Below are 21,163 nucleotides of genomic sequence, written 5' to 3'. Positions count from 1 at the left end.
ATTAAATCTTACCCCTCAGATTTCACTATAATTAAAAGGATAAAGCGTCAATTTGCACATTCAATTTAATTTTTTTCGACTTGATTTATATTGAAAGATTAAATTTATCTAATTTAATTATTTTAATAAATAATTTTTTAAATTTGTATGTAAAAATTTATTCAATTTAAACTTTTAAAATAAAATAATATTAAATTTTTTAGATTTTAATTATATTATAAAAATTAAAAATATTTATTTATTTTATTAATTTATTGATATTTAGTGATGTGTTATATAAGCGTGTTTAAAAAAATTTAAAATTTACAATTATTAATAAAATAAATATTATTTTTAATTTTTATAATTTAATTAAAATCTAAAAGTTTAATATTATTTTACTATTTTAAAAAGTTTAAATTGGGTGTATTTAATTTTTGGTACAAGTTTAGAGGCTATTTACTGAAAAGTTTAAATTAAATGCATTTAACCTTTAAACATAAGTTCAAGAATTATTTGCTAAAAAATTTAAATTGAATGTATTTGACTATTGCATATAAGTTTAGAAGATAAATTAACCTTTTATCATAATTAAAAAGATAAAATTTAGTTTGGCTAATAGCTTTATTAATCGGCTTTAGTTTAATTTTTTAAAATTTTAAATATTTAATTTTAATTTTTATATATTTAATTTAAATAGTTTATTATGGAAAAGATTTTAATTTTTATATATTTAATTCAAATTAGTTTATCATGAAAAGAAAATTTAATTTTAATTTTTTTTTATTTTTAAATATTTAATTTTAATTTTTATATATTTAACTCAAATTAATTTATTATAAAAAAGTTATAAAAATTTTAAACTAAATATGCTAAGTTTTGTCAAAAAAAATATTAATTTAAGTTAAATATGCAAAACTTTATGATACAATTAAGACAAGAATTATAAATAATATTTTAAATATTGAAGAATTTTCAAAGAACACTTTTCTTGCTAGTCCTTTTTTTTATTCTATAAATATTTAACTCAAACTTTAATGATAGTTCAAATGATTATCTTTTATATCACTATGCTTGGTATGGCTTAAAGGCCAATTATGAAAGAAGAGAAAAAAATACAAACCAATCATAAAAAAAAAAAACACAAATCGAAACAATCTTAGAACCATTATAAATAAAAACTTAAATAAGAACATTATATACAACCAAAAGGAAAAAAATAGAGGCTAGAGAATTATCATAAGTAAAGAAAAAATGAAGTTCTCTTTTTACTTTTTTCTAGAAGTATTTTTTTCTTTTTTTTTTTGTGAGTGTATTCTTGTTGGTTGTTGCTCCTGTTTTATTGTTGATATCCATTTTTATAAGTTTATATTATTGTCATCGCTTATGTTTATTGTCTCTTTATATTGTATTTTTTTCCTCTTTTTTATATTCTTTTAGTGTTTCATTTTAAGTACTGCACTTCTTACAGTAAATGAAAATGTTTTGATATTACCGATAATTTTCTCCAATAAGTCTTCTTTTCTTTCTTTCTTCCCTCCCCTCTATTATTGTAATCTTGGCATTTTATACACATGATGATTTCTTTTTCTTTTCTTTTTCCCCCTTCAACTTTATTGAGGCTTTTTTTAATTAGTCAGGTAATTAAGACATTATGAATTATAGGGTAAATATGGTTTGTTTGATCATTTTATACAAGTTAAGAATATGTCATTGAAGTTAGGACATATAAAATGGTCGACTTCCAAATTAGAAATCTATATAATAAGGGTACCCCAAAAAAATGATGGGCCATATTTAGATATTTTTGGACTTAAGTAATGAGCCCACATGCTTTTATTTTTAAATTTGATTAACTTGTAAATCTAATAAATTGTTTAAAGCAAGTTGGTCAATTTTTTCAACTGTGAACCCACAAAATCAAAAAATTTCTTTTGTTATTATTATTTTAAGTAAACAAAATTGGAAGTTTCCCTTTGTTATTATTATTTTAAGTAAACAAAATGGAATGCAAACATATATCATGTTGGGGCAAGATGTTAAAGGATTCGGATAAAAATGTGCATCCACAAGCCACTATAGCAAGATTTTGAATGGTCTAAATAAGAATATTGGTGATCTTGTAGAGTTGCAATATTAGAGGGAGCTCGAGGATATTGGTGAATGTGGCCATTAAAATTGAAAGGTGACTCAAGTAAAAAAGTCTAAGTAAGTTTGATTCTAAATTTAATTTGAGTGCTAGATTTTCTAAAAATCGAATTGGAGTAAAACAAATGATAAAATTACTAAGTCTAAAGTGGATGAGAATAAGAATAAAAATAGAATAGGCAGCAAAAACAAAGTTGAGAGTTAAGCTAATCAAGTTAGAAATATGAAGTATTTTAAGTGTCTTAGATATGGTCATTATGCATGAGATTATCTATATAGAAGGACCATGATTGTTAGAGGTGGAATTGTTTAATTGAAAGTAAAAATGAAAATGATGATAAAGAATGATGATATGCCATCTTTAGAAGATGCAAGTGATCTTTAGTATGATAAGGGTGATATGATAGTAGTACAATCCACACTTAATTCGCAATATAAACAATGATGAATATAAAGCAGTGTGAGAATTTGTTTCATACTCATTGCTTAATTGCTAATAAGTTGTGTAACATGATTGTCGATAATAGAAGTTGTACTAATGTTGCTAGTACTTTAATTGTGAAAACATTAAAATTAATAATCATCTAACATCTAAGGCCTTACAAGTTATAATGGTTGAATGATACTGGTATTGTGAAGGTAAATGAACAAGTGTTAATTTATTTTTCCATTGGAGATATAAGGATGAGGTACTATGTGATGTGATTTCCATGCATACCAGTCGTATTTTGTTGGGGAGAACTTAGCAATATGATTGGCTTGTGATTTATGATGAGTTCAAGAATTGATATTCCTTGACTATGGATGAACAAAAGTTCAATCTTTGACCATTACCTCCCAATACCATTTTTATGACCAAATGAGAATTAAGCAACAATGTGAATAACTTGAACCTTCATATAGGAAAAATTTAAGTAGAGAACAAGAGTGAAAAATGAAGAAAGTGAGATGATAGAAAAAAGTGAGTACAATGAAAAACACAAGGTGAGAGAAAACAAGAGAGATGAGAATGAAAGAAGAATAAATGTATATGCAAAGCCAAGTGATGTGAGAAAAATACTAATCTTGAGTCGGACCTTACTTGTATTCATCTACAAGGAAGTTTTGATTATTTCTAATAATCTTAATAAGGATTTGCCTAGTGTTGTTTTCTTTGATTTTGTAGGAATGTGAAGATCTCTTTCTCCAAAAGTTTCATTAAGGATTACCACCTCTTATATTCAAAACTTGCAAGTGCATGAATAGTAATTGTGGCATAAAGAGTTATCGTTCCATCGAGGATTGTATATTGAGTACTAATATTCTTATTTACATTCTTAGCTAGCAAACCAAATAGAGGTGATTAAGCAAATAAAATATAAATTTAAACAACTAACACTAAATGAAAATCAAATAATTGAAGCTTAAAGCTTAGGTTTAGTTTAACTATTCCAATCTAATCATGAACACTTATATTATTAAACACCATGATTTCAATTAAGGATAATTATTCTAAAACACTTAAAGACTCTCTTGAGCTCAATTGAGCATGTTATGATTAAAGTTTAACCTACTCTTGCGATTAAAAGTTAATCAAAACTAATTAAGCTCCTTAAAAATTATTTTACCCCCAAAGAGCTCGCCTACTCTCGTGGTCGAGTGATCTAAGTTCTATGAATCTTATGTTGGTAAATTTTTCTAACTCTTGTTGTCTAATCTACCCATAAACATACAATCAAGTTTTTCAAGAATAAAAATATAAAGTAAACACGAGTCATAGATTTAATTAAAATAAAATTAATAAAAGAAAAAATATATTTAATTATATCATAAAATGGCTACTCCTAACCTAAACTCTAAAAGAAGTTCAACAACACATAATTATGGCAGTAAACAAAAACATAATTAAGAAATTAAAGATGTAGAAGAAATAGTAGATGAAACTCTTGAATCTTGCGTAATCACTCATTCAATCTCCATTAGAGCTTATTTGTGCCTCCCTCGAATGAATGCTGGAATGATTCTATGAGTTTCAAAATCCATCTTGAATTGAAAATCTTTTGTTGTTCGATACGGACATGCCATGCCAATGTCATGCAGCTTCTTTCCAGCATGGCCATAATATAATTGTGCCTCTAAAATCTTTTCTTTAAGTGCGTGGCACACGCATTAGCATGTCCATGTCACGACCATGATACTCTAATCCTTTACGTTTTAGAATTCTTGAATAAACATACTTATAAAAATAGAAACATTAATTAGCACTTAAATAAACTCCTAGCTAGACTAATTAGAAACAATAAAATCTTAATTAAAACTCTAAACTAAAATATTTTCTAATTAAACTAAATTCTAATTACCTAATAATATTTACTTATCCAAAATCCATTAAAATTCAACTCAATTTTACATAATAATTATATACATCACCACCAATTCGTGGTATTAAGCACTAAGTTGATTTTATTATGGGTGCTAGTATTCTAGACACTACAAAAATTCAGCAAAATTTAATGACAAACTGCTTCCGTCAATATTTAACTAAAAATTTGCGATGGAATAAGCATTATGAAAATTTATCTCTTTAGCGACGGATTCATGACAAACAAATTTTATCATTATTCTATTGCAAATTATAGCACCAAATTTTGGCACTGATTATAATGACGAATTGTCATTATAATTGTCACTAGAGTTTGGCAGGTGATAGGCGCCATATTTAGCATTAGACAACTCGTTGCTAACTAGCAACAAACATATTTCCAATCGCTAATTAGCAATAGAATAAGTGTTCTAGCTAATTAGTGACATATTAGTAATAGCAAATTCGTCCTCAATCTAAGAATTTTTCTCCACCTTTTTTTAGTTCTCCCACTTATATATTTATCTAGTGATGGATTAGCGACATAAAATTTCATCTCTAATTATTTAAAAAATAATTCCCATCCAATATTTTTATTTTTCCATCATTTATTTCGTTAGTGACAGATTAATTTATCGTCAATTTCTAAAATAAAATTTCCACCAGTTTTTTATTTTCCCACTTATTTGATGTTTTAGTGAAAGATTAGTGGTGGATTCCTGTTTGTTGTTATATAATTCGTTATATATTAACTTTTTATTTTTCATTCTATAATTTTTACTCTTATCATTTTTTATTTCTTTTTCTCTTTATTTTTCTTTCTACTTCTCTGTTTTCATTTCTTTCTTTTACATCTCTTTTAATTTTTATTCTGCATCATATTGATTCTTTTATATCTTCTATTTATTTCTTCATCACTTCTTCTTTTCATTTCTCTTTTCTTACATTTCTACTTTTCATAATGTCAACACCCATTTCCCAGATCCAGATATTGAAAAAATTACAGAAAATCTTATGATAAAAGTTGTTGCCTTTCTCGAATCTTGGGAGATTGAGGACAGGCAATCCAAGTTAGGATTGAGAATAATTAAATCAAAATTACTTTTCTAGAATCAATTTGGACCTAATTGGCGTAAAAAATTAAGTTTGGAAGGTGAAACGACAGTTTTTACAAGTTTAGGAACTAAACCATAAGAAACTTTTAGAACTTTTTACCCTCTAAACCAATCGACTCTATGAACAGTCGGATTTATTGTACACAGAGCCAATTGGCTTAGCATAGAGCCGAATCGGCTATCTGCAGTGCCAATTAGTCTAAAAATCAGATTTTCGCATCGTTTTTTTAGTATTTTTCACTTTAAAATGATAAAATAAATAAAAATACATCTTCTAGAATATTTATTAATAATTATTCAAATTTTTAATGATTTTCATAATATTTTCAATAGTTATCAATAATTATCTTTAAACCTTTTGATAAGTCCAAAAATTAAGTTTTTTTTTTATAAATTTTTATCAAACAAATTATAATGTATATCTAAGTCTCTAGGGATTTCTTAAATCTTTCTCCTATAAATAGAAGAGGAAGCTCTAGGCATATGGGTTGGCAATTTTCAGCAAAACGATAGAATTTTTTTAGCAGTACATATACTTTCAAAAATCAAAACACAAACCTTAAACACTTTACATTCTTATCCTATTTTCGATTCAACCTTCTCCTCATCACTTGAGATTCGAGGATCTGCATAATATGGTGGCAACTTGAGTATCTCTAATTTTCTTTATTGTTTTTTCTGTTTTCTTTGATACAAACATGTTAGGATGTTGTGGTTTCTTTCTATAATTGTTATTTCTTTTTAATGTTATATGTGTTAGAATAATATTTCTTGCATGATTTACATGTTTTTATGACATTCAGATTTCCTAGGTTTTGAAATGGATAACTTTTATATTCTTAGGTTTTGAATATGATAATATGAACATGTAGAATTTTGAATATGATAATATGATTTTATTGGATTTTGAATCTGATGAGTTAATGGGTAGGTAAACATAATTGATTTATATTTCTATACAAAATTAGATTTTAGGGTTATATAATTAAAATATGTCTTAAAATATTATATTTGCCTACTATATGTTATAATTTTTTAGGGTTTGTATTATTTTAGGTTTTCTAGTTAAATTTCATATTTTTTATGCTTCTTATTTCATTTTACATGTTTTGATTAGTTCTATATCTTATGTGCATGTAAAATCAGCTCCTGGGTGTGAGAAATTGAAGGAAAAATACAAAAAGACCCTTTGAAGCCTCAAAGCCGATCAACTTGGTGCAGAGCAAATTTAGCTCTATATTGAGCCGATCGACTCTATGCCCTAAGCTCAAAGGCTTTGCACATCTTGGACCCTGATTTTTGGATTTTTAATGTATTTTAGGGATTTCATATTCTGTACTTAGTTTTCAGGCAATTTTCTTTCATTTTATAGTTGTAGGAAGGGTTGTAATAACTAGATTTAATTCTTCTGTACTTCTATTTTTATTTTATGCATGATATATGCCAAATAGCTGAGATGTGATTGCCTAATTAAGACTGGACATATAGACATTAGGCCTTAAAATTACCTAGCATGAAAACTATAGTCTATTAGGTTAATAAGATGATATTTTGGGCTTTATAATTTAAAATCCATATAGACTTAGAGGACTTTGCCATGTCTTAAATTGAACTAATTAGGCCACTTTAATTTAAGATCACTTAATGGGCCTTACTATAAAAAGTAGCCTGTTTAGGTTTAAAGACTAGAATTTAAAGCATAATTTGTAATTGGGCTAGACTAGGTGGGCCCTGTACATAATTGACTAGTAAATTAGGTTAATAACTTTAAACATGGGCTAAGCTTAATAAAATGTGCTATACTTATATGGACCTCACATGTTGTAGTGTTTAACTTGTAGAAATATAACTATTGCATTTATAGGGAATAGTCCGTTAAATAATAAAATTCAAGATAAAGATACACAAATAAGAAAGTTGGCTTTCAGATCCATCTTTGGATTTGTGGTGTAAGCTTCCTTATGGAATTTTGAAACGTCACTTATTAATAAAAGTGTCATAATGAATTATCCGGGTGGCGACTCCCATCTTTGTGCTAGTCTCTGCAACTAGTTAGCGTGTTCCCGATTATGTTGAAAAGCTTTAAAGTGTCATAATCGCTAAAGACACTTTGATGTATATGCCCAAAATCGGCGCCTATATATAACTTCTTCTTTTTATTTAATTTTTCATTGCTTTTATTTCTTTCATTTCTCTATTCTTTCTTCTTTTCTCTTTTTTTTGGAAGTGTTCAAGCAATTAGACATCACCATTCCCTTTTTGGAGGCGGTCACTCAAATACAAAAGTATGCTAAATACCTCAAGGACATCATATCTAACAAAAAGAAATGGGATGATCATGAGACCATACCAATCAATTAGGAATGTAGCGCTGTTATCAGAAATAAGCTTCCTCCAAAGCTTAAGGATCGAGGGATCTATTAATAGAACACTTTATGATCTAAGAGCTAGTGTAACTTTAATGCCTTTATCTTTATGCATGAAATTGAATATTGGAGAACCTAAACCCACCATCCTTACATTTAGCCAATAGATCCATAGTCTATCCTGAAAGAATTTTGGAGGATGTTTCTATAAAAGTTGGGGAGTTTTATGTGCCTTCAAACTTTGTGATTCTTGAGATTGAAGAAGATCTTCAAATTTCTATAATTCTAGGACGATCTTTCCTTGCTACAGCAGGAGCCATAACTAATGTAAGGCGGGGCAATATCAAGTTTGAAGTTGGGAAAGAAATAGTGGAGTTTGATGTTTTCAAGATAACACAAGATCCTTCAATTGTGCAATTATGTTTTAGAGTTGACACAATTCAAGGATGCATTGAAAAGGTATTCTAAATGCAATATCCTCAAGATTCATTAAAAGCTTGCCTAATTCGTGAAGTGGAATCCAATGATGAAGCACATGAAGTAGTTGCCTATAAGAACATCTTGAACGCATAATTAGCACTTCCACATCGATAATCTCTAAGGTTTGAGCTCTTACCTCGTGACTTATTTTGCATGAATGCTTTGAAGGAGGAAGATGCACCTAAGGTGGAGTTTAAACAGCTCCCTCCCGATTTAAGGTACTTTTTTCTTGGACCTAAATATGCCTATCTGATTATCATTAATGCATAATTGAATGATGAACAAGTTGATAAATTGCTTAGAAGAGTTAGAGACCATAGGAAGAGTATAGGATACACCATTGATGATTTGAAAGGGATTAGCCCTTCTTTTTATATGCGTATGATACATTTAGAAGAATGATGTAATCCTTCTATTGAACATTAATGTATATTAAACCCTAACATGAAAAAAGTAGTTTAGGAAGATATTATGAAGTTGCTAGATGCAGGAATCATATATCCAATCTCAGGTAGCAAATGGGTTAGACCAATCCATGTGGTTCCTAAAAAAGAGGGAATGGCGGTTGTTAAGAATGAGAACAATGAATTTATCCCCACTAACAGGATGAAGGATGTGTATTAACTATGGAAAAGTGAATAAGGCTACTAGGAAATACCATTTTCCTCTTCCTTTCATTGATCAATTGCTAGAAATATTAGCTCAACATTCTTTCTTTTGCTATTTGGACGGGTACTCTAGTCTTTTTAAATCCTAATTCACCTTGAGGACCAAGAGAAAAACTACATTCACCTGTCCCTATGGTACTTATGCTGATAGACATATGTCTTTTGGTTTATACAATGGCCCTGCCACCTTCCAGAGGTGCATGATGGCAATATTCTCCGAGTTTATAGAGAACATTATGGAAGTTTTTATGGATGATTTTTCTGTTTATGGTTCTTCTTTTGATGATTGTTTAAATAATTTATCCAAAGTAATATAGAGATGTGAAGAGGCTAACATGGTTTTAAATTGGGAAAAATGCCACTTTATGGTCACAAGAGGAGTGGTTTTAGGTCACCTAGTGTTCGATAAAGGCATAAAGGCTGATAAGGCCGAGATCAAAGTCATTGAGAAGCTTCCACCGCCTACAAGTGTGAAGGAGATTCATAGCTTTTTGGGGTATGCTGGTTTTATAGAAGATTTATTAAAGATTTCTCTAAAATAGCTAAACCTCTTACCAATCTTTTATCTAAAGATGTTCAATTTACATTTGATAAAGATTGTCTTAATGCTTTTTATAGGTTGAAAAAGGCTTTAATTTCTGCATCAATCTTGCAACCTCCCAATTCAATTCTTCCTTTTAAAATTATGTGTGACACGAGTAACTATGTTGTGGGAGCAGTTTTGGGGTATCGACGAGATAAACAAGCTTATACTATTTAGTATGCTAGTCATACATTTAATAAGGCTCAATTAAATTATGCTACAACTAAAAAAGAACTTCTTATTATGGTTTTTGCAATTGATAAGTTTTGTCTTATTTGACAGCTAGCAAAGTGATTGTCTTCACCAATCATGCCGCCTTGAGTTATCTCCTTTCAAATAAAGACACAAAACCACACCTCATAAGATGGATTCTTCTACTTCAAGAGTTCGATTTGGAAATTAAAGGCAAGGCTAATGCTAAAAATGTTATGGCAGATTACCTTTCAAGATAAGGATTAACAAATAAAGAGACTGAGCTATCCATTGATGACTATTTCAAGGGTGAACACCTAATGCAAATCAAGAGTTCACCACCCTAGTACGCTGATATTGTAAACTATTTAGTTTATGGTGTCCTTCCTCTTAACCTTTCCTACCAACAAAAGAAAAAATTCTTTTCGGATGTCAAGTTTTATTATTGGAAAGAACCTCTCCTCTGTAAGAGGTATGAAGACAGTTTCATTAGGAGATTTCGCCCCGAGAATGAAGTCCACGATGTACTTACCCATTGCCATTCCTTGGAGTGTGGTGGACATTCTAGTTCCATCAAGACTGTAGCCAAGATACTTCAGTATGAGTTTTATTGGCCAACCCTCTTCTAAGACACTAGAGATTACATATTAAAGTGTGATAGATGTTGGCAGATGGATAATATAGGAAGATGCAATGAGATGCCTCTCAATGGTATTCTAGAAGTAGAGATCTTTAATGTATAAGGATTATATTTCATAGGTCCATTCCTAAGCTCTTTTGGGAACAAGTATATTTTAGTATGAGTGGATAATGTATCTAAATGGGTGGAAGCAATATCATCTCTTATCAATGATGCTAAGGTTGTGACTAAATTCCTATATAAGAATATATTCTTAAGGTTTGAAACTCCTAGAGCGATTATTAGTGATGGTGGTTCCCAGTTTTGCAATCACCAATTTGAGAATTTGTTAAAGAAGTATGAAGTCATTTATAAGGTTGTAACTCTTTATCATCCGTAGGCTATTGGGTAAGTAGAAATCTCTAATAGAGTAATCAAGACCATACTTGAGAAAACTGTGAATGCATTAAGGAAGGACTAGTCCTCTAAACTCGACGATACTTTATGGGCATTTAGGATTGCATTCAAGACTCTCATTAGCACTTCTCTTTATAGGCTACTATATGGAAAATCTTAGCCACTTGCCTATGAAACTTGAACACAAATCATTTTGGGCCACCAAGTTCCTAAATCTCAATCTAGAGAAAGCTGGTGAGAAGAGACTTTTTCAGTTGAATGAGCTTGATGAATTTCGACTCAACTCCTATGAGAATGCCAAGATTTATAAGGAAAAAACTAAGAAATGGCATGACAAGCACATTGTGAAGAAAGGATTAAAGGAAGGAGACTAAGTTTTATTGTTCTACTCTAGATTAAAGCTTTTTTCGTGCAAGTTGAAATCGAGATGATCAGGCCCTTTTCTAGTTAAACAAGTATCCCTCACAGAGCTGTTGAAGTATAGCGCAAGGAGACCAGAGCAATTAAAGCAATAGGCAGAGGCTCAAGATATACCTCAATAATGAGAGTGTACTAGCTAGTGCCTCTTATGCATTACTAAATGTTGCTTGATCTTATGAGAATGAAAGTCAAGCTAAGACTTTAAAAGGTGCTTGTTGGGAGGCAAACTAACATTTTCCTACTTTAGTTCTCATTTTTCTCTTACTTTTGTTTTATACTTTTTCTTTATTTGGTTTAATATTTTTTTTCTTTTAGGTTTTTATGCATGAAAGAAATAAACAAGAAGGGAAAGAAAATTTGGAATGACAATTAGGACATGGTTTAGAACACGGCTGTGTGGCTGTGCTTAGGTTTGCATAATCATTAAAATTTGCATTTTTAGCATATTATTGTGCAACAATTTGTGCCATTATGTCTTAACATTCATACCACACACGGGTAGCCACACAGCTTGTCACACAATCGTGCTATTTTTAAATCATATTAACACTCGATTTCCATATTCAAATACGGCTAGTCACATGGCTTTGCATATGGACATGTTCCATGGTATTGCACCACACAATATGAGACACGGCCTTATCAAATTAAGCCTTTTATAAATTAACTACAGTACCAAACATGGATAGCCATACGACTTCATGCACAACTGTGTCTTACACAAGTAGTTTAGCTCAACAACACACACGCCCAGGCACCTAGGATGACATACAACCATGTGCAACAACTTCATTAGACTCCATCCTAGCACACGGGCATGCACATGACTGTGTCGCGCATTATTATAAAAAGGTAAACTTAAGAGCCTAGCTGCCACTTACTCCTGCTTTCTACCTTTCTATCTTTTTTCTGGAATTCTCTTCATCTCTCCCACTTATTTCTTCCAAAATCCATAATACCCCACACCCAAATTTGTTGTCTTTTCCACGCAATCGGAATGTCAAGAAAATCTGTTGCACATAAGAAGCCACCCACGAACTGACATCATTCACCACACGATGAAGACATAACTGCCACACCATCAACTCGACCTTCATCTTCGCGCCAATGCTCTTCTTCGCAATAACTCTATCCTCTTTTATCATTTATGGAGAAGCAATATAAGAAAAGGTGTGCCATCCTAAGCTCTTTACCCATTCACCCATCTTATAAGATTGACTATCATGATTTAAGTTTGATTAGATTAGGTAATAGCATTAGAACAATGATTGAGGTGTCTAAATGGGATGGGTTTGTGAATATTGAAAAACTCATTTTTTTAGCTATTTGTGGTGTTTTTGTCTACTTTTTCACCTGCAAAGGGATTAGTCAGCTATGATAAACTTAGGTTTATGAAATTCTATCTTGAGGGTAAGCAATTCTCCATTTCTTTGAATGAATTTGCTTTTGGGTGTGATTTTTATGATAATACATTTTTCATAAGTGATGCATGTTCTATTACACTTATAGATTCTGGGCATGCACGTCCTACTGCATATTGGCGAGAAATCATTCGCCCAAATGCTAATGGAATTTATGATCCTAGAGTTAGCAAAAGTTATGCCATAGCTAGTCCTCCCTTCGCCATTTGCATAAGATCATTGCATTTATCTTTTTGGACGTAAGGAAAGTATGGGGGTAGTCACCAAACAAGACTTATTAAGCATGGGGGTACATCACCAAACATGACTTATTCTATTTGCACTGTTTTAATAAAGGACTTGTACCACACTTAGGTTATGGGTTTGCTCTTCACATGGCTAGTATGTCTATGAAGAAAAAAGATGCCATTTGTGGTGGCTCCTATATCACTAATCTAGCTCACAACCTAGGTGTTTTCAACACCCTTACCAACTTAACCTAAGTGTGTAGCATGCTTCCTTTTAATTTGAGTACTATGAAGAAGATTAGATTGGTTGACATAAGAGCAAAGCAATATATCTTAGAAGAACCTAAAGATGATGTTCCTACTAATAATAACCTCGATGATATTCACCATAGGGCACCTTTCTTCTTCCATGTCAGCACCCTGTCTCAAAACCACTCTGCAATACCATTCTGAGCTTCTTCATTGGCTTTGTTATGATGTCTCTAACCTTTGCCACAACCAAGGTATTCCAGTGGCCCCTCACCCTATGTATCCTTCTTATTCTACAGTTGCTGGTACTAAGGAGATTCACGATAATGATACCAACAATGAGGTTGTTGACAACACTGAAGCTACCCATAATGGGAATGACAATACACCCTTTGATGATTGATATTAAGACTTTTTTTAGATTTTTATTTTAAATTTCAAATATTTTTGGATGATCTTATCATTTTATTTCTGTATTTTTAATGTTTTATAGGATTATGTGTCAATTTAACTTATTAAATATTTTATATTTTTTTATGTTTGCCTCCTTTTTCTTCATTTCATGTTTGGAAGGTGATACACGTTTTGTTACAATATCTACGCAACTAGGGCAATACTTTAATTCCTTTTTCTTTTAATTCTTTTAGTTTACTTATGTATGATTCATATTTTCTTTTTATCTTTTTTCTAAATTCAGTCATTAAGGATAATGCCTCGGGTAGGTGGAGGAGGATCATACATTTTGCATATTGAATGTTCAATGCATTTAAGGACTAGGTATGGGGCGATTTTATTTTGCATATTTTTCAATTTTTATTAAATTTTGACTCATTTTTTTTCATATTTATTGTAATCCTTGTCCTTAAAACCCTTGTTTTAATTTTTATGAAGAAGTGAAGCCCAATTATGACTAGAGAGCAATGATATATAAGTATGCATTTTTAATTTAATCATCAAACTACTAAATGGTTTATTATTTAAGATAGTCAAATATGGACTTCATATGTGAGTAATTTAATTCTTGTGATTTAAGCTTAACTCAGAGATTAAATTTAAGCTTGGCCTCCAATGTGGCTTGTTTTAAGTTCCTTATAATTATAATAAAATTTTTCTTTTTTAATAAGAGCAATATCTAAATTTAAAATTTTTGTACTCTAAATCTACTCCAATTCTCTAGAGTACAAGTATCTAAAGGGCCCATTTGGTGGTATCCAGGCTTAATAGTGTAAGAACGAAGGGGGAATACTAAAAATGAGAAGTTTTGATTGATAAGAAAATAATGATGGGAGGAAGTGTAAAACGCACTCATCAAAGAAATAAAGAAAAGACATTATGAAATATAACATAAAATAAATTCACAACCAATTTTTATTTTTAGAGGAAATTACAATTTTTGATGCTCTTCTCCTTGTGTTTAGTTCATTGGATTTTAAAGAGTTAAATGCTTAGATTGTGATTAGTAAATTATTCATATACGATATACTTTTTTCCAATTATATTTTTAATAAATATTTTTCGATCTCAGTATTATCAACTTACATTATTTAGACATTTTAACTTTTTGATTGTGGTTGAGCTAGTTCTTAAAGTATTAAATTTGATTTTTGCTTGAAGATAAGCAAAGCTCTAGTGTGGGGGAATTTGTTGTGTGTAATTTTACACATGTCTTTGAGTTGAATTTTAATGAATTTTGAATAAATAGTTAGTATTAATTAGAAAGAATTTAGGTTTATTTAGGAGTTTGTTTAAGTTGCATCTTTATTTTAGTATTTTATTTACTTTTGGTTTATTTAAAAATTTATATTTAATTTTAATAGATTTTTTCTTTTTTATAGGATAGATTAGAAAGAAATCATAAACGATTATGAAAAGTTGTGTCATGGCTAAACACGGAAGTGCTTTTGCCCGCATTGGAAGAAGAATCAAGAAGCATGGCTTGACACATGGCCGTGCTAGAAGCCGTGTCTACCCTGGATTCTAAAGAGTATGACGAACGAGCATCACACGGGCGTGCTTCAAACCATAACCACTTCAGCCTTAATCAAAGAAATTGTGAAAGTTCAGCATGGCATTTTACACATGGGCGTGTGTTAAGTTGTACCATAAGACGAAGGACGTGACATGGCCGTGTACCAAGCCATGGCGAATAAAAGAGAGTTTCCTTTAACATGCAACTCAAAAATTAAAGGCAAATTCAGATTTATTTGATTCTTGGGTATAAAAGGGGAATAAATAACTCTTCTAGGGTGACAAACATCATAGAGAAAAGGCCTTGAAGACTTGTCCAAGGATATCAAGAAGATTTGTTCAAAGATTCAAGAGTTGAAATTAATTATTTCTTTTTCTACTTTAATTTCTTTAATAATTTTTATGTGTATTTCAGTTATCATGCGCTATTAAACTCTTCTTAGAAATTGGATATGCGTAGCTAGTCTATTACTTGTTTGGAAATTTATTTTCTTTCAATAGATTAATTTATTTCTTTTTCTTTTTTAATTTCTTTAATGATTTTTATGTGTATTTCCACTATTATGCACGATTAAACTCTTCTTAGAGATTGGATTTGCGTAGCTAGTCTATTACTTGTTTGGAAATTTATTTTCTTTCAATGAATTAATTTTTAATCAATTTTATGAGTTGCTTTTAATTGTTCTTGTATTTGATTTTAGACCTGATTAAATATATGTTTTTAGGTAAATTAGAGACAACGAAAGTTACATGATTTATCAGCTCATAGCTTGTAATATTAAAGAATCACGATCACGAAAGTAGACGAATCCTTCGGGAGTAATAAATTACTAAGGAACTTAATGAACTCTAATTACTTGACATGACCATGAAAATAGTTTGTAATTGACTTTGGCATTCTTAGATGAATTTGAAAGAGATTCTAAATAATTTGAGTATTACCCTTGGCTAATTTTATTATTTGAATTTTAAAAAAATCTTGTAATTCAAGTTATAGCCAATGAAGCAAATCCAGACTTTAGTTTTTAATTATTTAATTTTTTAAAAATTATTCTAATTTCAAGTTATTTTTTCTTATTAGTTATTTACTCCATTACAATTATTTGATCTTGTTAAATTGTGAAAATACAATTAGGATTAGTACTTATTATCAATTTCCTTGTTAAAACAATACTCATATTCACTCTTTACTACTTGTTACGATATGTGCATTTACAAAATTTGTCTAACACTTATTTTACATAATATTTCTTTTTAGAAACTTAATCTAAACCTCTCAAAAACTAAAGATATATCCTAACAAAGTATTTAAAATTTAATAAATAAATAGACACAACCATTCAATAAATGTGTATTATCATTCACTCATCAACCCTCTTCTTTTTTTTATAGAAAACGTAATTGAAAATACAAAGTGGATGCAACCATCATTTTTCAATAAAATAAATAACAAAAGCAATACAAAAATAACGATAATTGCAGATACTCTACGTAACAAGTTGGATACTTTAAGAAAAATGTGTGCAAACCACCCGTAATTTTATAGATAAAGCAAGAACAACTGGAATACTTAAATGTCATTAAACCAGCCTAATTTGTACTTCTTTTTGTATGTTTGTTCCAAGACAAGTAGGTTGGATCCCCCAGGGGCCTGGACAAGTATAAAATAAACTTAATAAGCAATTTTGACCCAATACGATCAGAGGTATCTCTAGAATTATATATTTACAATAAAATATATAATGGATTTACAAATAGACTTAGTCAAATTTTTGTTTTTATTCTTTTTTCTTTTAATTTTTCAAATTAAAATCAATTAAATTGCGATCAAAATTAAAATTATTGGAATATGGCATCAAAAGCTTTACCTTTCTCTACTTATTGTGATGACAATTATAAATAAAGAAACTAGTAATTAGATAAAAGAATTTGAGCCTATTATTAACTGACCTTGGTTTAAAAACATAAATAAAAATGAAGCTCATTGCCAAAAGCAAGTTCAGTCCACCGATAAATAGATATGCAACTCCAAGAAAATCATTTCGTCCACCTATCCAAGTGGTGGTTGACAGGACTAACATCTTCTTCCCTCCATAGCCATAAGAGTTATAGTTGTTTTGAATTTGTACTTCAATTACATCATTGGCTTGAAGGTCTGTCTCTATTCTTCCATATAGTTTTCTGAAAGTTGGCAATGCTGCTGTACGCATCCAGACCATTAGATCCTCTTGTTCACTTAGCTGTTATATACAAAATCAGCACAAAGTGCATATTAATAGTGTTTTCTAATTACTTTAAATTCTTGTACCAAAAGAAAATTACTTTAAATTCTTTCCCTTTTAATTTTAATCTTTTAACACATTTTTTTTGTTTTAATTTGTCTTGAATTACAAATCAAGCAGTGTCTAGATTATCTTTATAGTTATTTAGACTAATCTTATTTTAATAGTTTTTTTTATATAAATAAAACAAATAATTAATTATGAAATTTTAAGAAAATCAAACAAGAAAACTTACAGGAATACTGGAATTCAGGGTTCCACCTCCAATAAGACCACTAGTTTGGAAATTTTTAGGATAGACATCGGAACCAAATTTATGGTCCTTGTCACTTTTCCAAGCAATGTCCTTTTTATTGACCTCCAAACCCTTGTTTTTCAATGTAAATTTATATGTGTCATTAAACAAACTCCAAGCAACAAGGCCACAGGGAACTATTGCCTTTCCATCCTCCATCTCTTCAGGTTTACATGTGCTTACTACTCCCTCACTTCCTTTGCTCTTCAACTGTTTGTCACTTCTGCTTCTTACATATCTGTTAACATTAATGTTTATTTTAGCATTTTAAAAAGGAAGTACACAAGTAGGATTACATGAAAATGAGTGTCAAACTTAAATCTAAAACCTGCGGTGATTTTGGTAGAAATTATCAAGCTGATAATATACATAGACAGGACTTTTCATTGGCTTTGGAACCTGAAAGTTTAACCAGTAGATGATGCTATTTTTACTATAGAGATATCATATATGATTATAATAAAGAATAAGGTTAATGTAATAAAAAAAGAACAAAAGAAAAAGAAGAATCTGGGACTAACAGTAAATGTTCTAATACAGGTTTTGTCTAATTGGCTGCTCTGAATGTACTTAATTGGAATGTTGCTATAACCACTAGGAAGGCATTCTTTGTCATAGCGATCTACAATCTCCACCACCTGTTTAAAACTTGCAAATTAAATTTTTATAAAATAAGACTTGCTACTTTTATTTTTTATTTTTTTGTTAAAATGGAAAAACTATTGGTAAAGGCAAATAGTAAGAGCATTAGGGTTACATATTACACTTTGTGAAGCAAACAAGGATGCAAGGCCAAGAGGAAGGAAGACAACACCGACAATAGTGAATGATGCAATCACCTGAAATCACATATAAGTTCAAGATTACGCACAAATAATTATTGTCTTATACTAGATTTTGCCTAAGCTCATACAAAACAACAGTCCTCAGATGAAATCTGGTATTAATTATGATTGTTAATAGTTTGATTGCATTAGTTTGGATTGAGGACGAAGGTAAAAATTGGTTTTATCACTTTGTTTCGAGTGATTATGTTATTATTAAGAATTTGTTGTTTTGGATATATATATATATATATATATATATATGTATACCAAAATCTTTTAATGAGCCAACAATGTTATACAGACTTATTATTTATCAATACTTTTTTTGAATGATATAATTTAGCTTTTCGTATAAAAAATATTACTCATTTCCATAACCATCCTTCACCCAATTTAGTAAGAATCTCATTTGAAATCTTTTGATAAAAGTTTCAAACTTGTAGTGTTGGAATCACATCCTTTAAATATGGGAAATTCTAACCATCCTTTAATTTAAAGGAACAATAAGAAATTGATAAATCTCTAATTTCATTTGAAAATTTAAAATATTATAATTTCTTTAACCTATAATTGCAGATTATTAAGAAATACTAAGATACTAAATTCATACGCCTATGAATCTTTTTTTAATTATGAAAAAGTTTTAAAAGTTTATTATTTTTCATAAGATAGTAATCTTTTCTTGATTACAATTTTTTTTTGTCAATTTATTAATTTAATTGATTTATGCAAAAGCAATTGTAATATCATAATTCTTTTGCAAGTAATAAGGATTTTAAAAAATTATCTTAATTTACGAAAAAGTATAAAATGATTATCTCTTTTGAAGAAAATAATTATTTTCATGATACAGATAAATTTACTATTTTCATTAATTTATCATATTTTTCAAAAATCATTGACTAACATGAATATAATTATATTTTCATAATATTATAATTCTTCTGCAATTAATAAGTATTAAGAAGATTTATAGTAATTTATGAAAAATATGAAAAATTATTTTTATAAAATAATAATTATTTTTGTGATAACAAAAAATTTATATTTTTTTGTTAAATTATCAAAAAAAAATTCATTAAATTGTTAAATATTAACATGTACGGAAACTATAAACAAACTTAAATTCTATTATGTTTTGGATAACTAATTATTTTTAATTATAGTGTGTAGTGAAAATAAAAAAATTCTGAAAAAATTAATCGTTTACCGATCATTTTATATATAAATTTTAAACGAATAAAATTTAAGATTGTCACATCCTTTAAAATAAAGAATTTCAAATTAAACAAAAGGCAGGAAAGTTTATGCATATGCATTATAAGACATACCAATCCTGGAGTTAGAATCGGTTTACAGGCTGGAAGCTCTTGTTGTGCAAACTTTGAACCTGTAATCAACAACTATTAGCTTGATATCATACGTATGATTTACACACACCAATTCACCAATAGGAAACCATTTAGAAAAAGGAAAAAAGAAGAAGAACAATGGCCATAATGACGGTAGTAATAATAATAATAAAATTAAGAAACAGAATGAAAAACCGATGAAGAAAAATCATAAAAAAGAATATCACAGACGCGCGAGACTCTCTGTTTTCTCTTTTGATAATCGAGAAAGGAAAACGATAGTAAAAAGAATTGGAAAGAAATCAACATTTGGGTTTCCTGGAGTTCTTCTTTGAAGAAAGAATGGAATCTTCTTCTTCATTCGAATCCTTTGCTCCTCTCATTCTGATATCAAACAAACAATGGCACTACTCATCAAATGGAGATCAAAATTAAAGCATATAAGAATTATATGCTATTTTTTAGCTTAAAGAGAATATCACCCAAAATTCAAATTGAACCTTTTTGGTTTCTTTATGCTTTACGATATTTTCAGTTTTTGAAAAATTGTTATTGTCTATTTTCTATATATTGTTTTTTTATTCATTGTCTTTTTTTGTTTTGTTTTGAGAAGGACAGTTGGTAGAGTGAAAAATAAAAAGGAAAATGCGGGGGACCACCAATCTGATTTCTTTTAAAGGATAATATATGAGTTCTTTTATTTATAAATATTAATAAATTACAATTTTAATACAAAGGATTAAAATCAACTACGATCAAAAAAGTTAAGCATATATAATTTATATCTTTTATTATAATAATAATAATAATATTATTATTAATATAATTTTATTAATCTCTTTTAATGAAATTAATAAAATATAATATCGATTATTGCGAAAAATATTCGTTTATTCACACTACAAAATACTAAAATGTAAAACAATATTATTAATTGTGTTGGCATCGCTTGTTCTGTTCCTTTGTAATGTGGCTAATGTTGTAATTATGGTGGCATTGTGTTGTAAAATTAATATAAAGATAATTACATTTATTTATTTATTTGGGCTTGTTAAGAAATGACGATTGAGTGGTTTAATTCTTAAAATTAATAATTGAGTGTAGTAATTTATAAAAAAATAACAAAATGATATTTTTAACAAGTAATTTTCAGATTTTCTTTCAATTCTTACAAATATAAACGAGAGAGCAAAAATTATTGAATACGTCAAATA

At 29.1% G+C, this 21,163-nt stretch overlaps 1 protein-coding gene across 1 annotated transcript; it reads right to left on the bottom strand.

Moving 5' to 3' along the window:
• Window positions 1-16,558: 16,558 nt before the first annotated feature.
• Window positions 16,559-20,906, bottom strand: LOC8260848 (ALA-interacting subunit 3). Its single transcript, XM_015721694.3, has 8 exons — window positions 20,257-20,906; window positions 19,929-19,987; window positions 18,535-18,609; window positions 18,292-18,408; window positions 18,099-18,169; window positions 17,711-18,008; window positions 17,144-17,433; window positions 16,559-16,844 (listed from the first exon to the last, which is right to left on the bottom strand). Exons 1-8 carry the CDS (start codon window positions 20,330-20,332, stop codon window positions 16,784-16,786), a joined length of 1,047 nt encoding a protein of 348 aa, XP_015577180.1. The 5' UTR covers window positions 20,333-20,906; the 3' UTR covers window positions 16,559-16,783.
• Window positions 20,907-21,163: the final 257 nt, after the last annotated feature.

Source organism: Ricinus communis, chromosome 6 (assembly GCF_019578655.1).
Source record: "Ricinus communis isolate WT05 ecotype wild-type chromosome 6, ASM1957865v1, whole genome shotgun sequence".
Lineage (NCBI taxonomy): Eukaryota > Viridiplantae > Streptophyta > Magnoliopsida > Malpighiales > Euphorbiaceae > Ricinus > Ricinus communis.
Note: the sequence above shows the minus strand (reverse complement) of the source record. Positions and strands in the feature narration are given on the sequence as shown.